Genomic DNA, 25251 nt, shown 5'->3' with positions numbered 1-25251 from the left:
CACATGTGATATTCATATCATAACCTATCATTTATATTCGTCATACACTCTCGTCATACTATGCTAACTTTGGTAAACATCAAGTTAACGATACGACAATGTGAGCACCCAGATGTAGGCGGCTAGATAGATAGATAGATAGAAAGGTAGATACTGACAAAGTGGCGAATGTTCACCAAGAAATGCTTCGCACTAAAAAAAATCACACACACCGGAATAGCGTTCTAATCACAGTCGGTCACATAGGCCGGTGGCTCGCAAGAAGCGCAGAAGCGCTTGTACGGCCTTCTTCTGTGGCGTTAAGTGCAGTATGTGGTGGAGAATTTTTTCTTCCGACAGAGGCCGTTCGTCGAATTGGTTGAACGCGTTGGTAAGAGAATGTCTCTGCGCGCTGTACGGCGGGCGGTCGCACAAAATATGTACAATCGATTATTCATTGCCGCAGTTGTCACAGGCTGCGCTGTCGGCCATTCGTATGCGGAACACATAGGCGTTGGTAAACGCAACGCCCAACCATAATCGGCGCAAAAGGATGGCGTCTCTTCGGCGAAGCCTTGATGGTACTAGAAGGCTTAGGTTTGGTTACAGAGAATATAAGCGAGCATGCTTGAATTGCGATTCATTTCATTGTGACCTTGTGCGTTGGCGAGCAAGCACGCGGAGCTTCCGTGCAGCGTCAGTCCGAGAAAGTGGTATGGGCTGTTGGTGATCTTCTTTATGAGCTGTGCGGGCAGCTTGATCGTCCCGTTCATGGCCGATAATTCCGCAGTGACTTGTAAGCCACTGAAAAGTTAATTCTTGCCCTATCTCAGTCAGATTGTGTATTGCCTCAGAAATCTGAAAGACCAGCGTGTGGACAGCGGCACAAAGGTGATAGTAGAGACCACAGAGCTGCCTTTGAGTCGCAGAACATTATCAATTTGTGTGCCACTTGATCACTAATGAATTGGAGTGCGTACAAAGTGCTGCGAGCTCTGCTGCAGTCGATGCTGTGACGTGAGACGTCTTGAATTTAATAGTTGTGCCCATCGTTGGTATGACAACTTCCGCGGTAGAACTGTCCGGCAGTCGGTGTATATATGGGCAGAGTCCTGGTATTTCTCGTTCAGCAGAAGTAAGGCGAGCTGTTTAAGAGCTGGCGATGATAGCTCTGCTTGTTTCTGGATGCCACGTATAGTCAGGTTGATATTTGGCACCAAGGAGCAATCAAAGGTCTTGCGACAGGAGTGAAGCAAGTGGGTGATGATTCACCATGCGTGGCTATTGGTTGACAGAAAGAGGTACGCGATATGTCCGCTGGCAGAGATGCCAGGTGGTGGTGGGCAGTCGGGGCAAGAATTTGTACATATATATATATATATATATAACACTAAGAAAAGGTTGGGATGTTTGGCCATGCCAGTGGGGTCAAGTCGGGACTCGGAACATATACTTAGCTGTCGGGACTTTCCCAATCAATTTGGGCCGGTTTGCAACCCTAGGTGTGATCGGCACTTATAGTTTCATTTGTGATCGTTTTCATCCAGAGTATAGCATTCTAGGCGAACTTTTTCGGTTTTTAAATAAGAGCTTCGTTTTAATCACAATTTAAATTACATGTTTTTTGCTATCACGTAAAAATATTGAATATGGCCACTGCCACATTCAACAAAAGTGAACGTATGTCACGCATGGGATCGATGAATATTACCATTGTATACCGTTCAAATCCCCGAATGCAATTTCGGAATACCGCCCTCGCAGCTTTCCTGATTAAGAAGGCGTGTGTTATATATCTTGCAACAATTACAGACTATGTTGGAAACATCCCTTGCTAAAGGGCTTTTTTTTTGTTTTGTACAAGGAAACGAACTTTCATTTCATCCTCTTATCGTTGTTAATTAGGCAATGCACCTACGCTGGTGCTTCATCACGGACTTTCACTATAACTTTTGCGTCCGAATGTCCACACTTTCCATGCAGACGCTAATAGAAGATTGATCCGTGGCGGGAAACAAAGGCAAGTAGAATACATCATACGCGAGAGTGAACCGCCTACTTCCGGAACACTGTGCTGCTACTGCCGGCTCTGGCTACATGCAACGAGTTCCAGGCACTGAAAGGGAATTCTAAAAAAACAACGAAACCAACAAGTATCAATGAATAAGCACATGTGCGTATTCACGACCAACGCGGAAGGTGCGGCTAATTATTTCCACGAAAAATAGCGCCAGAGTATTCTCCCCGTGGGCTTTCGCGCCCGTGCGTGTAGGCCTGCTTGCGTGTCTGTGAGTATTTCGGTGTGTGAATGTGCATGATATGTGTACGTGACTCGGTGCGTCTGCTTTTCTATGCGCGTGCGGGCTTGTTTATAAGTGTATGCAAGTTTCTGCCTGTATGTTTCTTTGTACACTCATGTATGAGAGAAGTACATCAAATGATTAGAGAAGATCACACACACACACACCCACACACACACACACACACACACACACACACACACACACACACACACACACACACACATGTACACACACACAGTTCGTCACTGCAAGATTACCATTCGTAGTGTCTTCCATAATAGTTGCTTTCGTTATTGCTCATCGGCGCTAAGACACTGCTCTCAACTGCTCGCATTCGGCGGTGTTCATCCTCTAGAGCACTATATGAGTGCTCACAAAAGAACTACACACTGTTAAAAGCAATAAATCACTACCGGCTCTTCCATGGCGCTTAAAGCTTTCGCTCACAAAACGACCACATTTTTACTCGATTGTAACGCGAGGTTTTTTCCAGATTTTTGCTACCTGAAGTTAATCCTCGCGTTACAATCGAATACCGAAATTGATTTGTCTAAAAAGTGAAGTGATGCACGCAATTTTAATCGAGCGAAATGCGAGCGAATGCACGGTTCTCTGCCGTGCGTTCGCTCCCCGTGAAAGCGTGCAAGGGAGGGACGCATGCTTTCACGGGGAGTGAACGCACGACAGAGAGCAAAAGCGATAAATCTGTCGTGCAAAAGGTCCAGGAAGCCCAGCAAGGACAGGAGGGACAGGAGGCGCCGGAAGCGCAGGAGCCCCAGGAAACCCAGGAGGTGCAGGAGGCCACGGAGGCAGCGGAGCTGCCGGGGGCCCAGGAAGCATAGGAGGCACAGGAGGCACAGGAGCTGCAGGGGGCGCCGGACTCGGCGGGGGCGCAGGAGGTGCCGGGGGCTCAGGAGGCGTCGGGGGCGCTGGAGGCTCCGGGGCCAACGGAGGCACAGGAGGTGCAGGAGCCGCCGGAGGTGCAGGAAGCGGCGGAGCGCCAGGAGGCGACGGAGGTGATGGAGGTGATGGAGGCGATGGAGGGGCCGGAGGCAAGGGAGGCATCGGAGGCGTAGGAGGCGCTGGAGGTGCCGGAAACCCCCCCGGACGCCCAGGACAAGCCGGACGCCCAGGAGGCCCCGGGAGGCGATGAAACCTTTAGCTGCGACACCAAATGCGTTTGCTCAAGGCAGCGTTCTGACAGTGGTCTGCAGTTATCGAGTGTGATCTATTCATGTTCGCTTCTGCGCGCTGACACCATGCATGTTCATTCTGTTAGTAAGCGAATGTGTCCAAGTTTACGCAGCCGATAAAACTACTATCCTTACTCCGCATAGCTCTCTGCTAATTTGCTATCGTAATTGCTGCTTCGCCTTTCTGGCGAAACTACAACTTTTTCATGCATCCGGTGGTTTTGCGTTACTTTAGCGGCTTTCTTCTTTTTGTTTTTGCTGGACGCAACAAAATGTCACCCTTCGCGTAACTTTAGCGGTTTTCTTCTTTTCGTGATGAACGCATTGAAAAGTCACCCTTCGCGTTACAATCGCGGTCGCATTACAATCGATTAAATACGGTATGTATCTCCCTGTGTACTCCCGGCCAAAATATTGTTTTGGTTATTGCCGCAATTATCTGCCTTCCATTTCTGTGTCCGTTAACATGACCCTTCTCGATTAGGACTCTTCTATGTTGTATCAGAAGCATCAATTGCATCAGTTGTTTCCATTCACTCCGAAATTTTCTATATACCAGGTCCTTTTTCAGCTCGTATGTCACACCTTCTCTGACTCCTTCTCGAATAGATCTACCGCCGATCCTCCGCATCACATACCTGAATGTTCTATTCTCTCTCTGCTGCCTTCCCAGCTCTTCCGCGGATACATCAAGTTTCCTTACTACTGTATGCCTGTTCTCATCTTGTTCTTTATCCCTCTTACTATCGTCACAGTTCCTAGATCTGGTTGACAAGATTGGTTCACCGAGCGACTATGGGTCCTCGACTGCTCTCGGTCCTGGTGTATTTCCTAAGATCAGGTCATACAGCGGTTCTTCTAAGCACCTGGCTGTGACAATTCCTGTATAGTATGGTGTGAATATACAGATCTTAGCCTCCGGGAGGTATCTCACCGAGCTGTCCACGAACTTAACTGGTTTCACCTGCCCTGTCATGCTCTTTGGAGGTACCAACTTCTCCTTACAAGCACAGTGTCCGCACCCGTGTCTCTTCATACAGTAGCCTTCTTTCCTTCTTTACCTTCTACCACTGGCATATCTCGCTCTTTACTTTCGATAATGCCTGCACTTACGACCTCTAATCTTTCCTTTTCTTCAGACCTGCGAGCTTCGCGAGTTTCACTAGGGGCTATACTCGTTGGCACTTCTCGTGATCTGCGTTTGCATTCCTCAGTTTTGTGTCCGCTCTTGTTACACCTTTCACAATATTTCCGTTCAAGTTGTTCATCACGTGCCGCACGACAATGAATTTCCTGACGACCGGGATGGTTACGGAGAAAACATCTGTGCTTTCCCCTGCGCCCATCCATTTGGGGTTTCTCTCTCAGCTCATCTTCCTCTCAAGTGGGAGCATCTCTAACCCAGTTTCCTAAATTTCTTAGTACCTGCGCCTATACAAACTGGTCTGTTTCCTCTGCTATCTCCTCTACAGTCTGTAGTTTTCTCTCTTTCAGAAATATGGCCAAACCATTGCTACATCTGGCCAGGAATTTCTCACCCACAACATTGTCTAGAACTCCTTTATATGCTTTTTTTTCGTTTCGGACAGCTCTATCCACCTCTCAAAATTGTTTGTCAGATGTCATGCGAACTGCTTTCCCATTTAAGAATCTTCTCGCTTGCATACTGTGAACTTTCCCGAAAACCTTCAGTGGTAAACTTGATCTTTGCAATAAAGTTTTTTTAAGTTTCTCATAGTCTAACGATTCTTCTGCTGGAATCCGGCCAAACACACTCAGAGCCTGCCCTACTAAACACAGGCTCAGGGCGATGGCCTACTTGCTCTTCTCCCAACCTTGCCCGACTGAGGTCCTCTCAAACCGAAGCAAATACGCATATAGGTCATCCCTTTGCTCATCGAAAGGTGCCATTAGTTTTCTGCGGCAAATTTGTCGCGGTCTGGGAGAAGGTGAGTCGGATGACCTTGACGTTCTACTTGCTTCACGGGAACCCTCATTCATTTCCGCTAGGTTAATCATCGCCAAGATTTGTTTTAAATTCGAAGCATTTCTTGGCGAACATTTGCAGGTATTTGACAGTATCTATCTATCTATGTATCTATCTATCTAGTCACCTACGTCTTGGTGCTCTCATGGTCGTATCGTTAACTTGGTAGGTACCAAAAGTGGCATAGTATGACAACAGTGTATGCCGAACATAAATGATAGGTCATGACATAAATTTCATGACATGCATATCATATAGGTCATCAAACAGCCGCATAAAATGACAATGACCCAGCGAAAAAGCTGGCACTTGTCACGCACTGTGGAAATCGATGTTATGCGAATTAGTGTACGGGGATTCTATCAAGTTTAGGAAACGACCATGAGTGCACCAAGACTTTGATAGCTGTTTCATGACCTACATTACAAGCATGTCTGAGGAGTCCTGTCGGCTAGGCCTAAGAGCCCGTAAGCCGAAATTCTTATTCATGCTCATGAATATGACTTCGACCATCAATCTCCTTCCCATAGTACCACCTCCGAACCCATTACATTGGCTTATGAGTGTTGATCTTTTTTTGCTGAGGCATTGTCATTTTTGTTGAGTCATGGTCATGACTACTACTTCTACCACCATCCTTTAGTGTTTATTTCACCTATTACCCACGTCCGAACTGCTTTCAGTGATTTTTGAGCGTTATTCTTTTTCATTTGTCGTTGCCATTGTTGCGGAGTCTTGCTCACAACTATGACTTCTACCATCATCCTTTAGTGTTTCACTTAATTAGTTCCCACGTCCGAACAAATTTCAGTGGTTCTTTTAATGAGGCCTTAAAGACCTTAACTCGAAAGCCGTTGTCATGCTCATGACTACTATTTCGACCACCAATGTTTCCCCCTTTCCATCACTTTGTACCACATCCGAACCCATTACATTGTTTTTTGAATGTTAATATTTCGTGAGTCAGACTATTTTGCTAAGTCATGGTCATGACTATCTATGGCTTCTACCATCGTCTCTTAGTGTTTACCTCACGTAGTACCCACATCAGAACTCGTTTCAGTGGTTTTTCAGTGTTAATGTTTTGCGCTGAGTCATGCTCATGACTATCACTTCTACCATCATCCTGTAATGTTTCCTTTACTTAATACCCACGCGAGGACCCATTTCGGTGGTTTTTGAGTGGTAATGTGTTTTTCACTGGGTCATTGTCATTTTAGGCGGCTGTTTCATTACCTAAATGACACACATGTCATGAAATTCTTGTCATGACTTCTCATATATGTTCGTCATGCACTGTTGTCATACTATGCCAATTTTGGTAAATATCAAGTTAACGATACCACCATGAGAGCACCAAGATGTAGGCGGCTTGGTAGATACTGTCAAAGTGGCAAACGTTCGCCAAGAAATGCTTCGCATTTAATATGGATCTCGGCAGGCCATGTAATGCGTAGGATGGATAACCGGTGGACCATTACAGAATGAACATACCAAGAGCAGGGAAGCGTAGTCGAGGACGGTAGAAAATTAGGTGGAGTGATGAAATTAGGAAATTCGCAGGTGCAAGTCGGAATCAGCTAGCGCAAGACAAGGGTCATTGGAGATCGCAGGGAGGGGCCTTCGTCCAGCAGTGGAAATAAAAATAGGCTGATGATGGTCATGATGATGATGATGATAAGGCTCATGAGACGGAAAGGCCAGCGAAGTCGGCGTTGGCGGGACCTCGATGTTCCAAAAGTGAGCCAATCAAGGTAGTTCGTGATGCCAATGAAGACAAAGTTCATTAAGCCAGAGTGAAATAAGTTAGAGGTAATCAGGGCGAAGTTAACTAAGGCAGGTTTAATTACGATATAGTTCATTACGACACCCGAAGTACAACCAGTGGTCGGAGTCGAACTCACGAGCTTTGGTGTTAATTAAGGCGAAATTTCATGCATGATGTGGCACCTGACACCGACAAAAAAAGTATAGCCGAGAACTAATGGGGCTATACTAGTCAGGGTGCAACCAAATTAGGAAGGTCCACTAAGCTTCAACAAAGTCACTCCCTCACAAGAACGGGAATTGGCCTCCCTGGTGCAGAATTCAGCCGCTGCCTCCCTCATGACTCCTACAATTTACCCATGGCCCTCAGTCCCCAGCTGCTGCGGCGCACCTGATCACGGTGGCGGTCAGTCCTGCGACGCGGCAGAGGGTGCTAAGAATCTCTGTGCCCGAATAGGCCACCAATGGAAACTGTACCTGACAACGTTCAAGACGCGTACCCTCTCTAGTGAGGCTAGCTTAGCAGGGTTATTATCAGGTATTGCCTGGGATATTATTGGCCTTAGTGAGGTGAGAAGAATTGGTGAAGCTTATACAGTGCTGACTAACGGCCACGTCCTCTGCTACACATGTCTTCCAGGTAGCAGAGAATTCGGTGTAAGATTTCTAATTCACAAGGACATATCGACAAAGATAAGGACAGTGATGAATTCTACAGCAATAATGAGAGGGTAGCAGTGGTCGTAATACAGCTGAATAGGAGGTATAGAATGAAGGTTGTAGAAGCCTACACCCCAACCTTCATTCCCGATGGTAAAGAATTAGAACAGTTTTATGAAGATGTTGAATTACCAATAAGAAAGGTGCAAACTGAGCAAACTGTCGTCATGGGCAACTTCAATGCAAGGGTGGGTAAAAAGCAGGCTGGCGACCAAGGAATTGGCAACTACGGCATCGATTCTAGGAGCACTAGAGGAGAGTTGTTGGGAGCATTTGCGGAAAAGAATAGGCTCCGAATAATGAATAGCTAGTTCAGGAAGCGCAGCTTAGTGGTCCTTCACGAAGTGAATCTTCAATTAGACCTGGAAAAGCCCTAATGGAAATACAAAGGATGAAAAAATTTCATACTCTCTGCCGATCCCAGCATAGTGCGGGATGTAGAAATGTTAGGTAGGGTAAAGTGCAGCGACCACAGGCTAGTGAGCTCTAGGATTTATCTCAGTTTGAAGAGAGAAAGAATAAAGTTAGTCATGAACCGGCCAACCTGGACGCAGTCATGGTAAAAGCAGACCAATTCAGGCTGGTGCTCGCAAATAAATATGTAGCTTTAGAACAGGAAGGTAAAGACAACATAGAGGTTAGGAATGAAACCGTAAGTAGGTTGATCTCAGAAGCAGCAATTAAAGTGGGAGGCAAGGCACCAAAGCAACGCGTAGGTAAGCTCTTCCAAGTATCAAAGGACCTAATAAAAAACGACAAAACATGAAAGTGTCAAACTCGAGAGGTCAGTTAGAATTTGTTGTATTGTCAAAACTGATCATCATGAAGAAAGTAAGGGATATCCGAAATTATAATGTGCAAAAGATTGAGGATGCAGTAAAATATGAACGCAGCATGAAATCAGTGAGAAGAAAACTAATAATAGAAGGCAAAATGTATGCACTGAAAGATAAGCAGGGTAATATTATCAGCAATGGCCATGACATAGTAAAAGCAGCGGAAGAATTCTGTAGTGACGTGTACAGTGCTCAGAGCAGCCAAGCTACTTTCATTCGAAGTAGTGATGAACAGGATACAGAGGCCCCTTCTATAACTAGCGCTGAAGTTATAAGGGCTTTGAAAGACACGACCAGGGGAAAAGCTGCTGGAGAAGATGGAATAACAGGCGATTTAATCAATGATGAAGGAGATATACTTGAAAAGCTTGCGGCCCTTTATACGCAACGCCTCACGACTTCAAGTGTACCAGAGAGCTGGAAGAACGCCAACATAATACTAATCCACAAGAAGGGATACGTTAAAGAAGTGAAGAATTATGTATCCATTAGCTTGATTTCAGTATTGTATAAAATATTCACCAAGATAATTTCAAATAGAATCAGGGCAACACTTGACTTCAGCCCACCAAGAGAACAAGCTGGTTTCAGGAAGGGATATTCTACGACGGATCATATCCATGTCATCAACGAGGTAATATAGAATTCTGCGGAGTACAATCAAGCTCTCTATATGGCTTTATACATAATGAAAACACATTTGATTCAGTAGAGATACGAGCACTCATAGAGGCATTATGTAACCAAGGAGTACAGGATGCATACGTGAATATATTGGCAAATATCTACAAGGATTGCGTAGAACACTTGGTTCTCCACAAGAAAAGTAGAAAGTTACCTATCAAGAATGGGGTCATGCAAGGAGACAATCTCTTCAATGCTATTCACGACTTGCTTAGAAGTATTCAAGCTCTTAGACTGTAAAGGCTTAGGAGTGAGAATCAACGGTGAATATCTCACAACATTTGGTTTGCAGTTGACATTGTCCTATTCAGCAACAATGGGGACGAATCCAAGCAAATGAATGAGAACCTTAACCGAGAAAGTGTAAGAGTGGGGTTGAAGATAAATATGCAGAACACAAAGGTAACATTCAATTGCCTGGAAAGGGAACAAGAATTCAGGATCGCCAGTCAGCCTCTAGAGTCTTTCAATGAGTACATTTATCTAGGTCAATTACTCACAGGGGATCCTGATCATTAGAAGGAAACTTACAGAAGAATAAAATTGGGTTGGAGTCCATACGGCAGGCATTGCCAAATCCTGATTGGGAACTTAGCACTGTCGTTGAAAAGAAAAGTGTGCAATCATTGCATTCTACTGGTGCTAACATATGGTGCAGAAACTTGGAGGTTAACAAAGAAGCTCGAGAAAAAGTTAAGGACCGCACAAAGAGCGATGGAACGCAAAATGTTGATCCCAACGTTAAGAGACAGGAAGAGAGCGGTGTGGATCAGAGAACAAACGGCGATAGCCGATAATCTAGTTGACATTAAGAGAAAAAATGGCGCTGTGCAAGCCACGTAATGCGTAGGACGGATAACCGGTGGGTTACAGAATGGATACCAAGAGAATGGAAACGCAGTCGAAGACGGCAGAAAACTAGGTGTAGTGATGAAGTTAGGAAATTCGCCGGCGCAAGTTGGATTCAGCTAAGGCAAGACAGGGGTAATTGGAGATCGCAGGGAGAGGCCTTCATCCTGCAGTGGACATAAGTATAGGCTGATGATGATGAGGGTGATACGTAAGCACAATTAGGTCGACCCTCGAACATGGTTGACATTTACGCACACGTTGATGACAAGAATTTCTTTTATGAGCGTCAGCAATGTTTGTGTGAATCAAGAGAGAAGCCGAGCAGAGCGCGAAACAAATATGCCCCCACATAAATTTTTAATATACCACAGTTTCATCGTTTGCATTTCTCTGAAATGTTCTGCGGCGGGCATTTCCCAGCGACAAGAAATAAGCATGCCATGCAATTATTGTAACCACCCTTTCAAGTATTTTGCCATTCCAATGATTCACTTGCTGGTTGGAAATTCACAAGCGAGGGCAGTTCATTTCGTAACGTCAACTGACGCAACTGTACAGCGCTCTCTCAAGAAGTGCTATTATCTATTGCGCATTTCCTGACTCAATTACATCCCAGAAAACCTCCTAGGTTATATTCGCAGGCATCGCCTCCTTGAATTAAAATAAAAGGAAAAGAAAACAAGCAGGGTGAAATCTCATCTTTGCTGTGTCTGTGTACACCGAAATGCTGACGTGGAGCTGGCATGGCTGCGTGCTTGGTCTAACATGTGTGCTGCCGTTATGGCTTTCGAAGTTGCGTAATATCTTGCGTGCAACGGCCTCGATGGGCGCTTATGTCTTCGAGAATGTGTGGGCCTCGCGAGAAAGGATTAGCAAAAGAAAAGTCAAAGGAAGCCATGGATGCTTGAACTTTACGTGTGAAAGAGACACCCACTTACGTAATACGGTTGGTGTATAGGGGCTTATTGAGTATAATGAAACGCTCCGAAGCTTATGTCCGTGGCACACGTCATAAACAGCTCAGTGTATAGCTTACGTTGCAGAACAAACCCCCTAATTACTGCGCTGCTTACGAAACAAGTGCGTCTATCATAATTTTGAACAAGAGGAATTACGATTACAATAATTCACAGGAGCAACTCACTAATAAATGGAAGTCACCCAGCATGGAAAAGCGCTGAACACGGTGGTGCGCAAACTGGGGGGCGCAAAAATTGATGGACGCAAATATAAAACGTGGTCAAGCTCAAAAGTTGGGATAAAAGGGAGCGGCACGCGTCCTTCTACAGCTCACTGGTTGCTTACGGCATGTTTGTGAAGGTATACACAACTACAAGAAGTGAGGGCGGGGTATTGCGTAAAACGATGGAATAAATGTCAAAGTTTGTGCACTGGCTGCTTGTTTGCTGCCGTATTGCACCTAGGCTGTTGCGAGTGGGTGCAAGCACCATCTTAAGGCCGTGCGAAAGAGTACCTGCCTTTGTGCTCCTGTTCCCAACAATTTACAAAATCCTGTGTTATAAAAAAGCCCGACTGCATAGAGCGGGAAGGTGCGATGCCCGACGCCCTTCCTTATCCCACCGCTGTCCGGAAAATTAGTTTTTTTTTTCAGAGCGAGCTTTCCTTTGTACTGTGACAGCGCAAGGTCTCCTCGGCCTTTTTTGTCATGCAATAAATGACATAAGACATGAAGTCATGGCGACATAAAATTATACGGAAGAAACTCTCCACTCATGTCGTGGCTCAGCAAATGAGCAAGGATACAGAAAAAATCCGCGTCTATTCCGCCCTGTGAGAATGGATGTGCAGCGAAGCTGGTGCGGACCTCAGGCAAGTGGCACCATCGAACAAACTTTAGACGAGGTTAAACAAGCACCACCACCGCACACGACGCACGTCACGTGGTCAGGTACGAATGCGTAAGTACAGCATGCATTCTCGTTCTTCTAGGCCGTCCGCCAACAGTGAGTGCCTTTTTCAAATTAACAATGTTTAAAAGTAAATACTGTAATGAAGCAGAGGCCGCCCCTGTGTATGTGCCGACTGAAGAGGAAGACGAAGTATCGTGCTGTGATCGCGAGTGAGCCCCGTGCTACGAAAAGCCCTTGCAGTGCCTACCTTTACGTAACGTTCTTGCAACGTTATCGCCGACAATAAACCTCGTCGCAATAAACCCTGCAAGTATCCTAGGGTCTCTCCACGCAGTAGGTCGATAGGGTGCTGGTAGTAGTTGGTGACTAGCATAACAGTTGACCCAGATGTTATAGTGAGCACGGTAAACGGAAGAACTATGCCCTTGCGCTGAGCAAACACATCGGAAGGCGTGAACACTACAGTGGCGTTAGAGTCGGCAGCAGACGACAGGACAACAGCCATCGACGACTCGGGGGGTATGGTTGCGGCGGCATGAACAATGAGTTTATCGGCAACGTGAGTAGAGCCGGTCAGCAGTGATTCACATAGTGGTAAAAGCGACACTTCGGCACGCGAACAGTCAATGACAGCATGATGACGTGACAGAAAATCCCAACCAAGGATGAGGTCGTGAGAGCACGATGGTAGCACGAAACACTGAATTATCTATATTACCTCATTGATGACGACACGGACCGTGCACACAGCTGAAGGGTGAATTCGCTGCGCGCTGGCAGTGGCGAGCACCAGGCCGGAGGGAGCTGTACTCACTTTTCGGAGTTTGCGACGAAGGTTCTCGTGAATGACGAAAACGGCGGCTCCGGTATCGACTAGCGCAACTGCGGGTACTCCCTCAACAGAAACGGTAATAACATTTTGCGGCGAAGATGGAGGTCTTGAGAACGTCCATGTATTTGCAGTTCTTGCCTCAGGAACTGCACTAGTCAGTTTCCCGCTACAGTGGGAGCTCGACGACGCAGGGGTGAAATCGAACGCCGACTAGGAGAAGGGGAACGGCAAGTTTCTGATGGGCAATCGGTTTCAAGACGTCTCGGTGAAAACGTAGAAGCGGCGGCGTATTGTGGTGCCTAGGTGGGCGTTTCAAAGGTGGTAGGCGTTGTTGGGGCGCGGTGGCGACAGAAGCGCGCCACGTGGCCAGCAATGCCGCAGGCGAAGCAGATAGGCCGGTTGTCTTGAGTGCGCCACGTCGCGGTTGGACGAAAAAATTGCGTTGACATCCGGGCAACAGGAAATGAAGCCGGATGCATGGGCGATGAAAAGGAAGCTGGCGGCGGAGGAGGCCGTGCAACCAGGGCTGCGTAACTGAGCGGTAGCGACGTAGGGTGATTGGGAAAGTCGGTATAGGGCAGCGGCACACTCATAGGATTGGGTGGGGAGGTTGTAGGAGCTGCAGGAAGCGCTTCCGATATCTGATTCCGGATGGCTTGCTGTAGCGTTGGACTCAAAGCTGCCGAAGGTGCGTCGCTATGAGGCAGTAGCGATAGCTGCCTGGCCACCTCTTCACGAATAAAAGCTTTTATATGTTGCGATAGGATCGAGTTGGGCAGAAGGTCCGCCGAAATCGCAATGCTCGAGAGGGAATCGGCATACGGAATGTCCTGGCGGGCGATGGAACGTTGGCGGCGCAGCTCTTCAAAGCTCTGACATAGGTTGGTAAGGAAGGATACGCTCGTTGGGCTTTTTTGCTAGCAGCATCTTGAATGCGCCGTCCTCTATGCCCTTGAGGATATGCTTGATCTTGTCATCCTCGGACATGGTGGGATTTACCCGCTTGCACAAATCGAGAACATCCTCGATGTAGCTGGTGAATGTCTCTCCAGGCTGCTGTGTGCGCTGGCGCAGACGCTGTTCAGCGCGTAGCTTACGCACAGCGGGGCCATCAAAGACTTCGGTAAAAAGTGTCTCAAATGCTGACCAGCTTGAAAAGTCTGATTTGTGGTTGAAGAACCACAGCCGGGATTCGATCCCGCAATCTCGTGCTCAGCAGTGCAACGCCTTAGCTGCCTGAGCCACCGCAGCGGGTAAGAAAACACTAAAGAAAAATGACAATGACTCAGTGAAGAAAGAATAACAGTCAATAACCACTTAAATGGGTTCGGACATAAGTGACAGGTCATTACATGAATGTCCTAACATGTCATGTAGGTCATGAAACAGCCGCCTACGCCTCCGTGCTCCCATGGTCGTTTCGTTAACTTGGTTGGCTCCCCACCCACTGTTTCGCATAACATAGATTCCCACAGGGTGTGGGATCCGCCGCCTGTTATTGCGATAGAAATTACATGGACACTCCAAGCGCATTTTTGGCGTCGCCGTCGTAGTGCTGTTCCGTATAAAGTCCAACGGTGATACGCACACAGTCGCGCACACAACGCACATCGCCGCGCGATGTGCGTTGTGTGCGCGACTGAAAGCGTGCGAGGGTGAGCTGGGAACCGCAGCTTAATCTCGCGCACGCTAGAGCGGGGGGGGGGGGGGGGGGGGTGCGCACGGCCTTCGGGAGGAACGGGAAGGAGACGACGGAGACGGGAAGGGGGGGGGGTGCGTTCTGCTTACGCGGCTGCACCTATCTTGAAAGCGATCTGCGACGGCGACCGAAGTGTGCGCCCGCTTCAAAGTGGTCTGTGATGGGCCAAAGTGCATTCGCCGAGTCCTGGTAGCTTCGTATGCGTTGCGCTTTCCACACTTCGTTCGCGTTGAAGCGATAGCCAGCGCGAAGGTTAACATGCTCGCTGCTGCTGGTGCGCTTTATCACTCCAGCGTTTTGACGAGCTTCCGCGGTCATCGAGCGAGATGTTTTCATGTTTACCTGTGCGCGCGTGCCACCATGCTTGTTTATTTAGCTCGTAAGCGAACACTTACAACTTTATACCGCCGATAAACTAGTATGCTTATTTCATATAGGTGTTACTCATGTGCTTTCGCCATCGATGCTTCGCCTTTCGGGTGAAATTTTCCAATCCCACAGGAGCTCAAAACTTTGTTTTGAGCTCCTGTGGGATGCAGGTATCAATGAGACTTTATAAATAGCATGAGGGCGAGAAAATTTCACGCAACTCTCCCTCTGTCTCTCTCTCTCTCACTATCACGTAACTCTCTGTCTGTCTCTCTCTCACTATATATATATATATATATATATATATATATATATATATATAGTGAGAGAGAGAGAGACAGAGAGAGAGTTACGTGAAATTCTCTCGCCCACATGTTATTTATAAAGTCTCATTGATACCTGCATATATATATATATATACATATATATATATATATATATATATACACTCTCACTTCCTGGGTTAGTTCTAGTTGTAAAAAAATGTCACAGTTTCGCCCTAAGGGCGAAGCAATGAATGCGATAGCAACACAGCAATGTCATACGAAGTAAGGTGAGCGGCTTTGGTAGCAATATGAATTGTAGTAAACATGAGCTGATTAAGTAAGCAGGTGTGCTGCGGCGTAAGTAGACCGACATGAAGAGAGACTCGATGACGAGGAAAAGGCGCGTGTAAAACGGTGGTGTTGATGAGAAGCGCTTCCCTTGGGCAGCGCGTGCGAAGGGACACACCTCTAGCGCTGCACTGCCGATCCGGGCAGCATTGCATGTGTAGCGTGCGTTGGAAAATGTGGCCCGACTATTACTAACTGAATGAACAAGCGTGGTGTGAGCGCGCACAAACAAACATGAATAGATCACACTGAATGACTGCAGACAACGACCGTCGAAACTCTGGCAGCAAGCGGATACGCCGCAGCGGCGTAGGTACGTGCGGTCTATCGCTTCAACGGAAACTGAGCGGCGAATGCACGCGGCGCATAAAGGTCAGAGCCGTGTGGAGAGAAGAGACGGTGCGAGCGAGCGACGAGCGCGGTTGTTGGCAGAGTGGAAGTGCGCCCCCCCCCCCCCCCGCCCGCTGCCTCCGGCGCTGGCTTCCCGCTTCCTTGCTTGCGCGTGGGAGATTGAGTGCGTTCGCTCTCCGTGATAGCGCGCGTCCCCGCACGCTTCCGCTCGGGCATACGGCACGCGGCGAAGATTTTATCTATAGGGAACCTCACGGCGACGACGTCGGCGACGACGACGGCGACGGCACAAATCCGGTTTAAGTGTCCATATAATTGCTATCGCATTAAAACATAAATACCCAATAAAGTAAATGGTAAAACTGTGCCGCGGTAGCTGAATGGTAGGAGCATCGCACGCGTAATGCGAAGAAGTGGGATCGTTCCCCACCTGTGGCAAGTTGTTTTGTTGTGCCTTATACGGACACTCAAAGCACATTTCTGCCGTCGGCGTCGTCGTCGGCTTCGTCGTCGCTGTCGCCGTGAGGTTCCTTATGAACTTGTCGCCGTGAGGTTCCGCGCCGTATGCTGGATGTGCGAGTGAAAGCGCGTGAAGGACGCGCGCTTTCACGGGGAGCGAACGCATGGCGGATAGCAAACGCGACTTCTTCTTTCGGGCGAAAGGCCGTGGGGGGATGAGTGGGAGGGAGGGAGGCGACGTTTAGCTGTGGAACCAAATCCGTATTTATATAAAACCATTGCGAGGCGAGGAGGTGGTAAAGACTTCCGATGCTGTTCGACGAGTGCCCCGTTCTGATATCATCCAAAACCTCGGAGCCGCCGCCAGGGGCACCGGCAATAGTAACCAACGCCGCGCGCTTTCGGTGCGGGCACGGGCAAAACGCCGACGGCGTCGACAACAGTTCTGCGCGTTGCTGGTGCTGCTACATGTAGAAGTTTCTACAGCTGATAAAACTACTATCCTTACTCCGTATAGCTATCTACTAATTTGCTATCGCAACTGATGCTTCGCCTTTCGGGTGAAACTGCGCCACCTTTTCATCCATTTTCATTTACAATAATGTATCATTTGTTTTGTTTTGTTTTTTTTTCAATTAGAAAATACAAGTAATTTCCTCTATGTTGTCCTTAGTGTCACTGTTGGTAATTGTTTATCAATCTGCTTGTTCACGTTTATTAATCAATGAATAAGAAGCCAACAAACAGTGACAACAAGCACAACTTAGGGAAAATTAATTGTACTTGCTAATTGAATTAAACAAATGATAAAATACTGGAAATGAAAGTGAATGAAAAAACAAGTGGCCGCAGGTGGGGAATAAACCCACGTCTTCGCAGTTTCTCAGGACCTGAATAAAAGTTCTTTGTCTGTCTGTGTTCGCATTACGCGTGCGATGCTCTCACCGTTGAGCTAACGCGGCGCCGTTTTCCCATCCACTTTCTGAGGTCATCATCATTCCAACTTGCGCCTGCTAATTTCCTAACTTCATCATCCCATCTGGTTTTCTGCCGACCTCGACCGCGCTTCCCTTCTCTTGGTATCCATTCTGTAACCCTAATGGTCCACCGGTTAACCATCCTACGCATTACATGGCCTGCCCAGCTCCATTTCTTCCGCTTAATGTCGACTAGAATATCGGCTATCCCCGTTTGTTCTCTGATCCACACCGCTCTCTTCCTGTCTCTTAACGTTAGTCGTTCTTGACGTATTTATGCCTGACAACTAGAATTAACAGCGGGCGTTTTAGCCAAGCCACCACTCACAAACCTAGGCGGCGGATGTGGAACATCCTTTCTGCCGCAGGCGTCACGAGTATGTGATCTTTTTTTGGGAAGACAACTGGTCAATAAACCCACATCTGCTAACTGAAGTCATCAATGTTGCCGGATTCGAGCCCTCGTTACGTAATCACCCAGAAGAAAGGGAACAGAGGGGCCTGATTTTTATTAATCATATTGCCACGAGACAGAGAAGGGGCTGCTACTGCCGGTCGGACGAAGACGACGGCGACGAAGTGGCCAGAGGCGCGCGACAGCCTTGCATCCGTCGCTGCTGCTTGTCCAAACCTTGTATATAGCCATACTCACTCCTTAAATCAACGTTATCCCCGTAACATCTTTGGTGAAAGTGCTGGGTAAACCTGTCAACGTGCCGGCTCCGTCAACCAAGCACGGAACTTCGAAGCGGTCGTCGTCTTGGTTGCTCCGCGATGACCAGTGAAGTGTCGACGGTGCAGCAGCCACCGGCTCCTCTGATTTTTTTTCACCCACAAGACCCGGGAACCTTTTCTGGCACAGATGGCTTTAATGTCGAAGACTGGATCGACATGTACGAACGCGTCAGCGTCAGCAACCGCAACAGGCAAAAACGCCCGTGTGCTTGCGTTGTAGTGCACGTTAAAGAACCCCAGGTGTACAAAATTAATCCGGAGCCCTCCACTACGGCGTGTCTCATAATCAGAACTGGTTTTGGCACGTAAAACCCCAGAAAGAAAAAGAAGAAGAAGAAGAACCGCAACAGGTGGGACCCCACGGTTATGTTAGCCAACGCGATATTCTATCTGAAACGGACGGCACGCGTGTGGTACCGGACGCATGAAGAAGATCTTACAAGTTGGGACGCTTGCAAGGCGAAGCTGCGTGAGTTGTTCGGCAGATCATTTGACCGACAGCAGGCCGCTAAAAAGGAGTTGGGATGTGGTATCCAGACGACCACTGAATCGTACATTTCGTACATACAGGACGTCCTGGGCCTTTGTCGAAAAGTTGACGCACAAATGGCCGAAGATGGCAAGATATCGCATATTTTGAAAGGAATAGCCGACGACGCGTTTAATCTACTGGTGTGTAAGGACTGTACGACGGTCGACGCCATAGTTAAGGAATGCCAGCCCTTTGAACAAGCGAAGAGTCACCGCATCACCCGCCAGTTCCTTCGGCTACCTAACACTGCCGCCACATCATCATGCGAAGACCCACCGACGCCTGTACCGGCTACAGCGTCAGAAGATGTAACGCGTATTGTCCGCCGCGAACTTGAAGCTCTAGCTCCTACGACCGTTCTTCCAGACGTTCAGTCAGCCAAGCTGCCCACCGTGTCACTCATAAAAGCAGTCGTCCGCCAGGAGTTCGCGAACATGGGATTATCATCGGCCGTCTGTTCCATTCGTACATCCGAACGTACCCCTGCAAATGTCACCCAGTACCAGGTCGACCCTTCGCGCTACAGAAACCCGGCTGACTGGAGGACGGCAGACGACCGACCCATATGTTTCAACTGCTCTCGCGTTGGACACATTGACCGTCACTGCCGCAGTAGCTGGTCGTCGCCTTCAAACTGGAGCACTGGATCTTGGCGTCGTCCTGGAGGCAACATTCGACGGTTTTCCCCTCGCTCTGATCCACATGCTTCCGATTCTTCCGATGCCGCCGCTCCACACTCCAGGTTTAGCCGCTCACCGTCCCCACAAGGCCGTCGATCTCGATCGCCGCGACCATACCGGTCATCGTCCCCTGCACGGCCTGCACCTACGTTCCGGAAAACTAAGCCGTGCAGCTCCCGGAGGTGACGCTGCATCAGTGACCCGATATACAAATCCTCTGTTGACTGTACCTACGCACCGAAACCTTCTGGACATTCAAGTGGACGACGTCACCATTACGGCCCTCATAGACACCGGAGTGCAGATTTCAATAATGAGCGCTGCTCTCCGTACTCAGCTCCGCAAAGTGATTACGCCCGCAATTCAGAGCACAGTACGGGTCGCTGATGGCAGCTCGTCTGCCGTTCTTGGTACACTGTAAACACAAATTAGCCCATATGGGCGTTTTAACAGCTGACATGCCCTTTTTCCTCCCAAGCTCAAAACAGTTACGCCCACGAGATGGAGTAAAACAAGCTAGAACCTTTATTTTACCCTCGACCTCATTCAGATGAACATTAAGGGGATGTTGCGGTAGTAAAATGGGGGTTCTCAGAAAATAACTGGCGTTGGGTAGATAGGGAGTGCTGAATACGCCCATATCTAACCCGAGCCAAACAGCTAAAGAACAACTCAGCCGCCAGGTGCCGCCTGCCATGACCAACATGGCTGTCACCCCGAGCGACAATTTCAGTAGAATTTCTGCACTCAGATTCGAAATATCCCGCGCAATGTGCGTCCGCGTTGTTTTTCTGTTTGGAGTAGCCGCGCTAGCGCTGCAGGCGCTGCAGAGAATGCCGCGCCAAACCCGAAACTACGCCACCGTACCGAAACTTTCGAAACGCCGCGCCGACGGGTCTTCGGAGTGCGCGCGCTCGAAGCGACCAAGCGGCAGCCATTACCACCAGCGTCGGCGCATTGTTCTGCCGTCGTTGGTGTCTCCCGCTGTTTCGAACAGCCAAGACTCCACGGTAAGTGATTTTCAACGACCGCTGCACGTTCTGTGTATGCATATGTGTTCAGAGGCGCTGATACGAGTTATTGAAGGCCTCAGTGCAACAGTTGGCCGTCCCGAACCATTTTGCAAACTGACTTGCACGATCACCGTGTTTGTGCGAGCTTTGTCGTATTCGAAGCGAGTGCTTAGAGTGGAGCGAGAGTAGTTAGAAAACATGATTTTAGATGATGAGGAACTTTGCGATGTCTTCGAGGTCTGTTAATAGGATGGCTGTGAGCGTTCGTGATGTTTCCCCAAGCGCAAGCCACTACCAGAGAAGTTCCGTGCAGTGCGGGGTGAGCTAAGCCGCCAAGCTTCGCCGCCTAACCGCGGCCTTAAAATGTGTCAACTCGTTACTGCGACGCGCGTGTGTGCGGGTTTCGGCGCTTCTTTGTGCGCGGTATCTGCTAGCTGCCGCTTACGTTACGGTTGTGTGCAGTAGGTCGCTTACTAAGCGTGCACTGTGTAGATTTGCCGGTACGCTCCGGGCCGGCGTCTTTCTCTTTGCGCCCACGCCGCTGATTGTGCAGGCAGTGCGCGATTGCTGCGCCTAGCCGCGCAGCTTGGGGAGCCAGCACCCGTCGACTTTGGTCTTTAGATTACCGTTCACATTACCGGATACGCCGTCTTTCCACCCTTCGCGAGCAGAAAACGATGCGGTTGGCTTGACCAAACAATTTACGCGACAGCGTTGGCGGTTATAGATCACGGGAACGTAGCGCGGTGGCTGTGTTATTTGCTGATGCAGTGACTACGCCTCCCATGCAAGCACTATGCAATATCTATATAGTCGGCGATTGTACAATGTTATTATTCGACTGCCCGCTCTGTGCACTGGATGCCTTGACTTGTTTAATGTTTGTTTTGCTGCTGCACCATTGCGTACAGATATTCAGTTTTGATTTCTACATACCAAATTCATACAATGTCGCCCTTTCAAACTCAGGATCTTATCACACTTGACAGTGTGATCGTACTGTGCACGAGTAATATTGACTCAATTCCTGCTGCTGGTAAAAAAAAAGAATGGCTGGCTGATCAACCCAAATCTGACAAAAATGTGCTTTAGGTCCACCATTGTCTATTGTAAAAAGAGATACTACCTTGGTATTCAATGTCAGTGACACTCATTAATTATGCATCCTCTTGACCGAAATAATTTGTCTTGGAAGCCATTCAGTTTATGTGATCAGTAAACATTTCATGGCTTAAGCGCATAGGGGCATGAGTTGGGTAACGGCTTTTGTTGTAAAGAGTAAAGCCTGTTAAAATATAAAATTTTGGCAAGCATAGTTTACCAATAATGTAAGCTGAACAGCATACAAAACTCAGCGTAGCAGCGGAAGTAATCCCATATCAACTTGCGGCCATGCTGTTGTGGGCTCTATGTAACATTGCTGTGTCTAATTTTTCACTTGTGTTTCAAGACTGCAGCCGTTTCATTGCCAGCTGTAAGGATGAAGCAGCTTCATAGCCGGACATCAGACACCTTCCAAGTTCCCCTTTTCAGCAACAGAGGCATAGGTAGGCTCTTACCAAATTTTTTTTACCGTGTATCTTTTACCTGCAATGGCTAGTTTTGTGGCTTCAGTCAGAGGGAATGCTGTGACACCTGTTCCATGGGGCAGAAGACATATATAGGCATGTGTGTTCCAGTAAGAAAATAAAAATACTGAAGGAGCCCAACATGACGTATTTGAGGACAAATGTATCATGTAAATTACTATGTGACAAAAATAAAACCGACAAGACTTGGTGCACAGTGTGCAGATGTGTGCATCAGAATAACGACGAAAACCTTGTGCAATTAGTTTTAAAAATATTCACTAGGTTGTTTTGTTCTCTATCGCATTATTGCAAAACTGCGCTCTCTAGTATTGCGTGTTAAAAACACAGTTCAAGTACATCATTTGCCTTCACCATCATATGCATAGAACATATGCATATAAACAGCGTGGAATTCTTAAAAGTTGCTTTGCTTCACCGACCCTAATTTTAGGTCCTTCTCAAGTTTTCCCATCTATTTAAAAAAAAGTATCATGAACACTTTCCAGGGTTTACAGGCAGCTTAAGCACATTGTGCCAGATTGTGAAGAAGCCAAAGAGGGTCCCAGTGTCTATAGTGGTGTCTGGTAAATGCAAGTTTCTTGATTGATGCTTTATGCTTAGTACCAATTGGATTAAGTCATGATTTTAGCAAAATGTTTGTTTTCCAGGCAAATGTCATTTGATGTGTGTCCAAAGAACCACACTTCTTAATACAGTTGCTCATTCTCTAAGTCCACTGCTTAGTATTATGAAATGCATGTACTGTGTAAGCATAGTGTTTGGCCTTCAGCTTAAGGTAGTATGGGCACGCTTGCATGCACATAAAGTAGCATTAATACAAATGTGAAAACACAAGTGGTAACACGACACAGCTATGCATAAACATTTTCACATGAGCAGATCACTCAGCGCAATCCTTAGGAAAGTAAGTAAAAATATAATAATGTGCTTATATGATAAACAGTGCTGATGTTTCAGGAGCATGGCCTTTTACCGTCATATACAATAACAGTTCGTTATTTAGGATTATAAACTATTTGCCTTATTTCTGTCCAACTGCTCTAAATTGAAAATTCTCGTTGATTGCATTAGAAAGTTTTTGGGAGTGTCTTCAGTCACTGCCAGAATTAAATTTGTAATTGGAGCCATTGTATGTGTGATAACAAAAAAAACATTTGGAACCAGTTGACTGTTATGCAGTATGCCAAGTGTGCATATTAGAACAGTAACATATATTTTCCATTGTAGAATGTATAAAATGTGTATGTATACATCTTTAAGTCATAGACTGTGCAGTTTTATTCAGATGTGTGATTGTGTGGATGTAGGTTCTTCTGTATAGCATTGTTTAGCATTTTTTAGCAGTACATTAGGGTGTGACACAAGAGAAAAATATTGTTCAAACAAATGGTTGAAGTTTACTCTTAAGAAGCTTAAGCACGTTTGGATGATTTTACACCATGTAGTAAAACAAGAATAGGAACTGAGCTGCTCGTCACAACCATATGGCACCAACCAACAATGAAGACAAGGAAAGAAAAAAAGAACAGAAGTGAAGTGGACCAAAGGACAACTCGTTGCTGATAGGAGCTGTATTCACATCTGCATGAAGCATGCAATCTTTTATTGAGTTAAAGCAACAGCTCTTCCTCCTGTTCACTTTGTTGCAAATTTCTGCGTGCGTACTAAGTATGGCCCTGGAAGCGTTAGGCAGTAACACTCGTGGCCTTGGTGCTGGATGTAACACATCCTTCTAACTGTAGGTCTCATGTATTATGTGAACCTAAGTTTCTTAAATTCATGTACCCTGCAAAAGCTGCACTTGAAACGATATGCTATATACGCCACCATTGCCATGAGTAGCACTGGCTGACAGTCCCGTGACCAGACATTGATTTACCTTGCTTAACTATTCTGCAAAACTGTTTTGCATGCAAATGTGGGGATTAGTATACATGCAAAATGCCTCACAGCATAAAATTTTTGATATGCATCTTACAATTCTTATTATTTTGTTTTAACTCAGGATGCCATTCTACCTGTGCTTGCATTGTGTGGCTGACCACTCCTAGGATCTCAGCAGAATCATTACACAGGTGTGTACCTTTGTGATTCTGACTACGGGTATTTTGTAGTTTACATTTGGTGTAATTGCACAGATGAAATGAAAAACAGATTAAAATATTAGCTGACAGGCACTGTCTCCAAACTTTAGTTACAAAGGCAAATCTTTTTTCACAGTTGTCTTTATAGCAATACAAAAGAATGTGCACATCAAACACTAGTGTCTAACAAGCAACATCATTGTAGTGTAGAAGAAACCAAAACATCATACGAAACTTGTACTAAATTAGGGACTGTATTAAAATGTTATGAGAAACACCATTTCTTAAGAGCGACAGTTTGTGTATTGGAGCCTTGAACTATTCTCGGGTTACTCTGTCTCGTTTCTTTGAACCCAAGGGATGTCTTTTTTCTTTTGGTTAGTGATTTACTCAGACCGCTGCATATTTTGGCACAGTCGGCGATCAATATCTGTCACCGCTACAAGTGCAAGCCGCGCTCCCGCGACGAATACTGTGAACAGTACTGTCATTGCGGCAAAAGTGCCTACAGCTACTTCTGTGGAAGATCATGCAAACTGAATAAACCTATATAAAAGCATCAGGTGACTCCGCTAAGAGCCTTTTATGCCTTACGCACCAGGACTAGGATGCAAGATTTAGGTTATTTTGCAACCAAGACGCCTACATACAACGCTTAAACATGAATAATGTGGCGAGTTGGGCACATTGGTACATTATTACGAGAATTTCAGCGCAATAAAACACAAGGACGACACAAAGAAACGACCAGGACAAGCGGTGAACTTGCAACAGGTTTTATTGTAGCGAATTTCACATATATATGCACTATCCAACAAAGATGTCATTATCTGCACATGCGTAGAATACCATCTCTTTATCTGAGAGTTGTATCGATGGCACGCTAACACACCTTTCCTCTAGCCGGGCAATACGTTCTGCTTCAACAATTTCTCGAGTGAAGTGCGCTTTGCTCTTCATAATGACAGACGTATTATGTATGTCAGGTGAACAATCCTTACATGTTAATCATTGATGAGCCAGGAAACCTTCTCTTTCCTTCATGCGTGTTTTTCACATAGTTTGCATGCTCCCAACACTTATCCTAAGATTGACCATCTCCCAGTTTTGCGAACGTACACC

General features: G+C 46.8%; 3 protein-coding genes across 9 annotated transcripts in view; 1 reads left to right on the top strand and 2 right to left on the bottom strand.

Annotated features, from left to right (window-relative positions):
* Nucleotides 1-25251, bottom strand: part of LOC119466316 (uncharacterized PE-PGRS family protein PE_PGRS20-like) — a 1297174-nt gene that overhangs the window by 1040911 nt on the left and 231012 nt on the right. The gene's annotated exons all lie outside the window — the stretch shown is intronic.
* LOC119466319 (uncharacterized PE-PGRS family protein PE_PGRS20-like) overlaps nt 1-25251 on the top strand; it is a 1091962-nt gene that overhangs the window by 875953 nt on the left and 190758 nt on the right. The gene's annotated exons all lie outside the window — the stretch shown is intronic.
* On the bottom strand, nt 2946-3347 carry LOC119431981 (uncharacterized). Its single transcript, XM_037699422.2, has one exon. The coding sequence runs from the start codon at nt 3345-3347 to the stop codon at nt 2946-2948; it is 402 nt and encodes a 133-aa protein (XP_037555350.1).

This window comes from Dermacentor silvarum, chromosome 10, assembly GCF_013339745.2.
Source record: "Dermacentor silvarum isolate Dsil-2018 chromosome 10, BIME_Dsil_1.4, whole genome shotgun sequence".
Taxonomy (NCBI): Eukaryota; Metazoa; Arthropoda; class Arachnida; order Ixodida; family Ixodidae; genus Dermacentor; species Dermacentor silvarum.
Note: the sequence above shows the minus strand (reverse complement) of the source record. Positions and strands in the feature narration are given on the sequence as shown.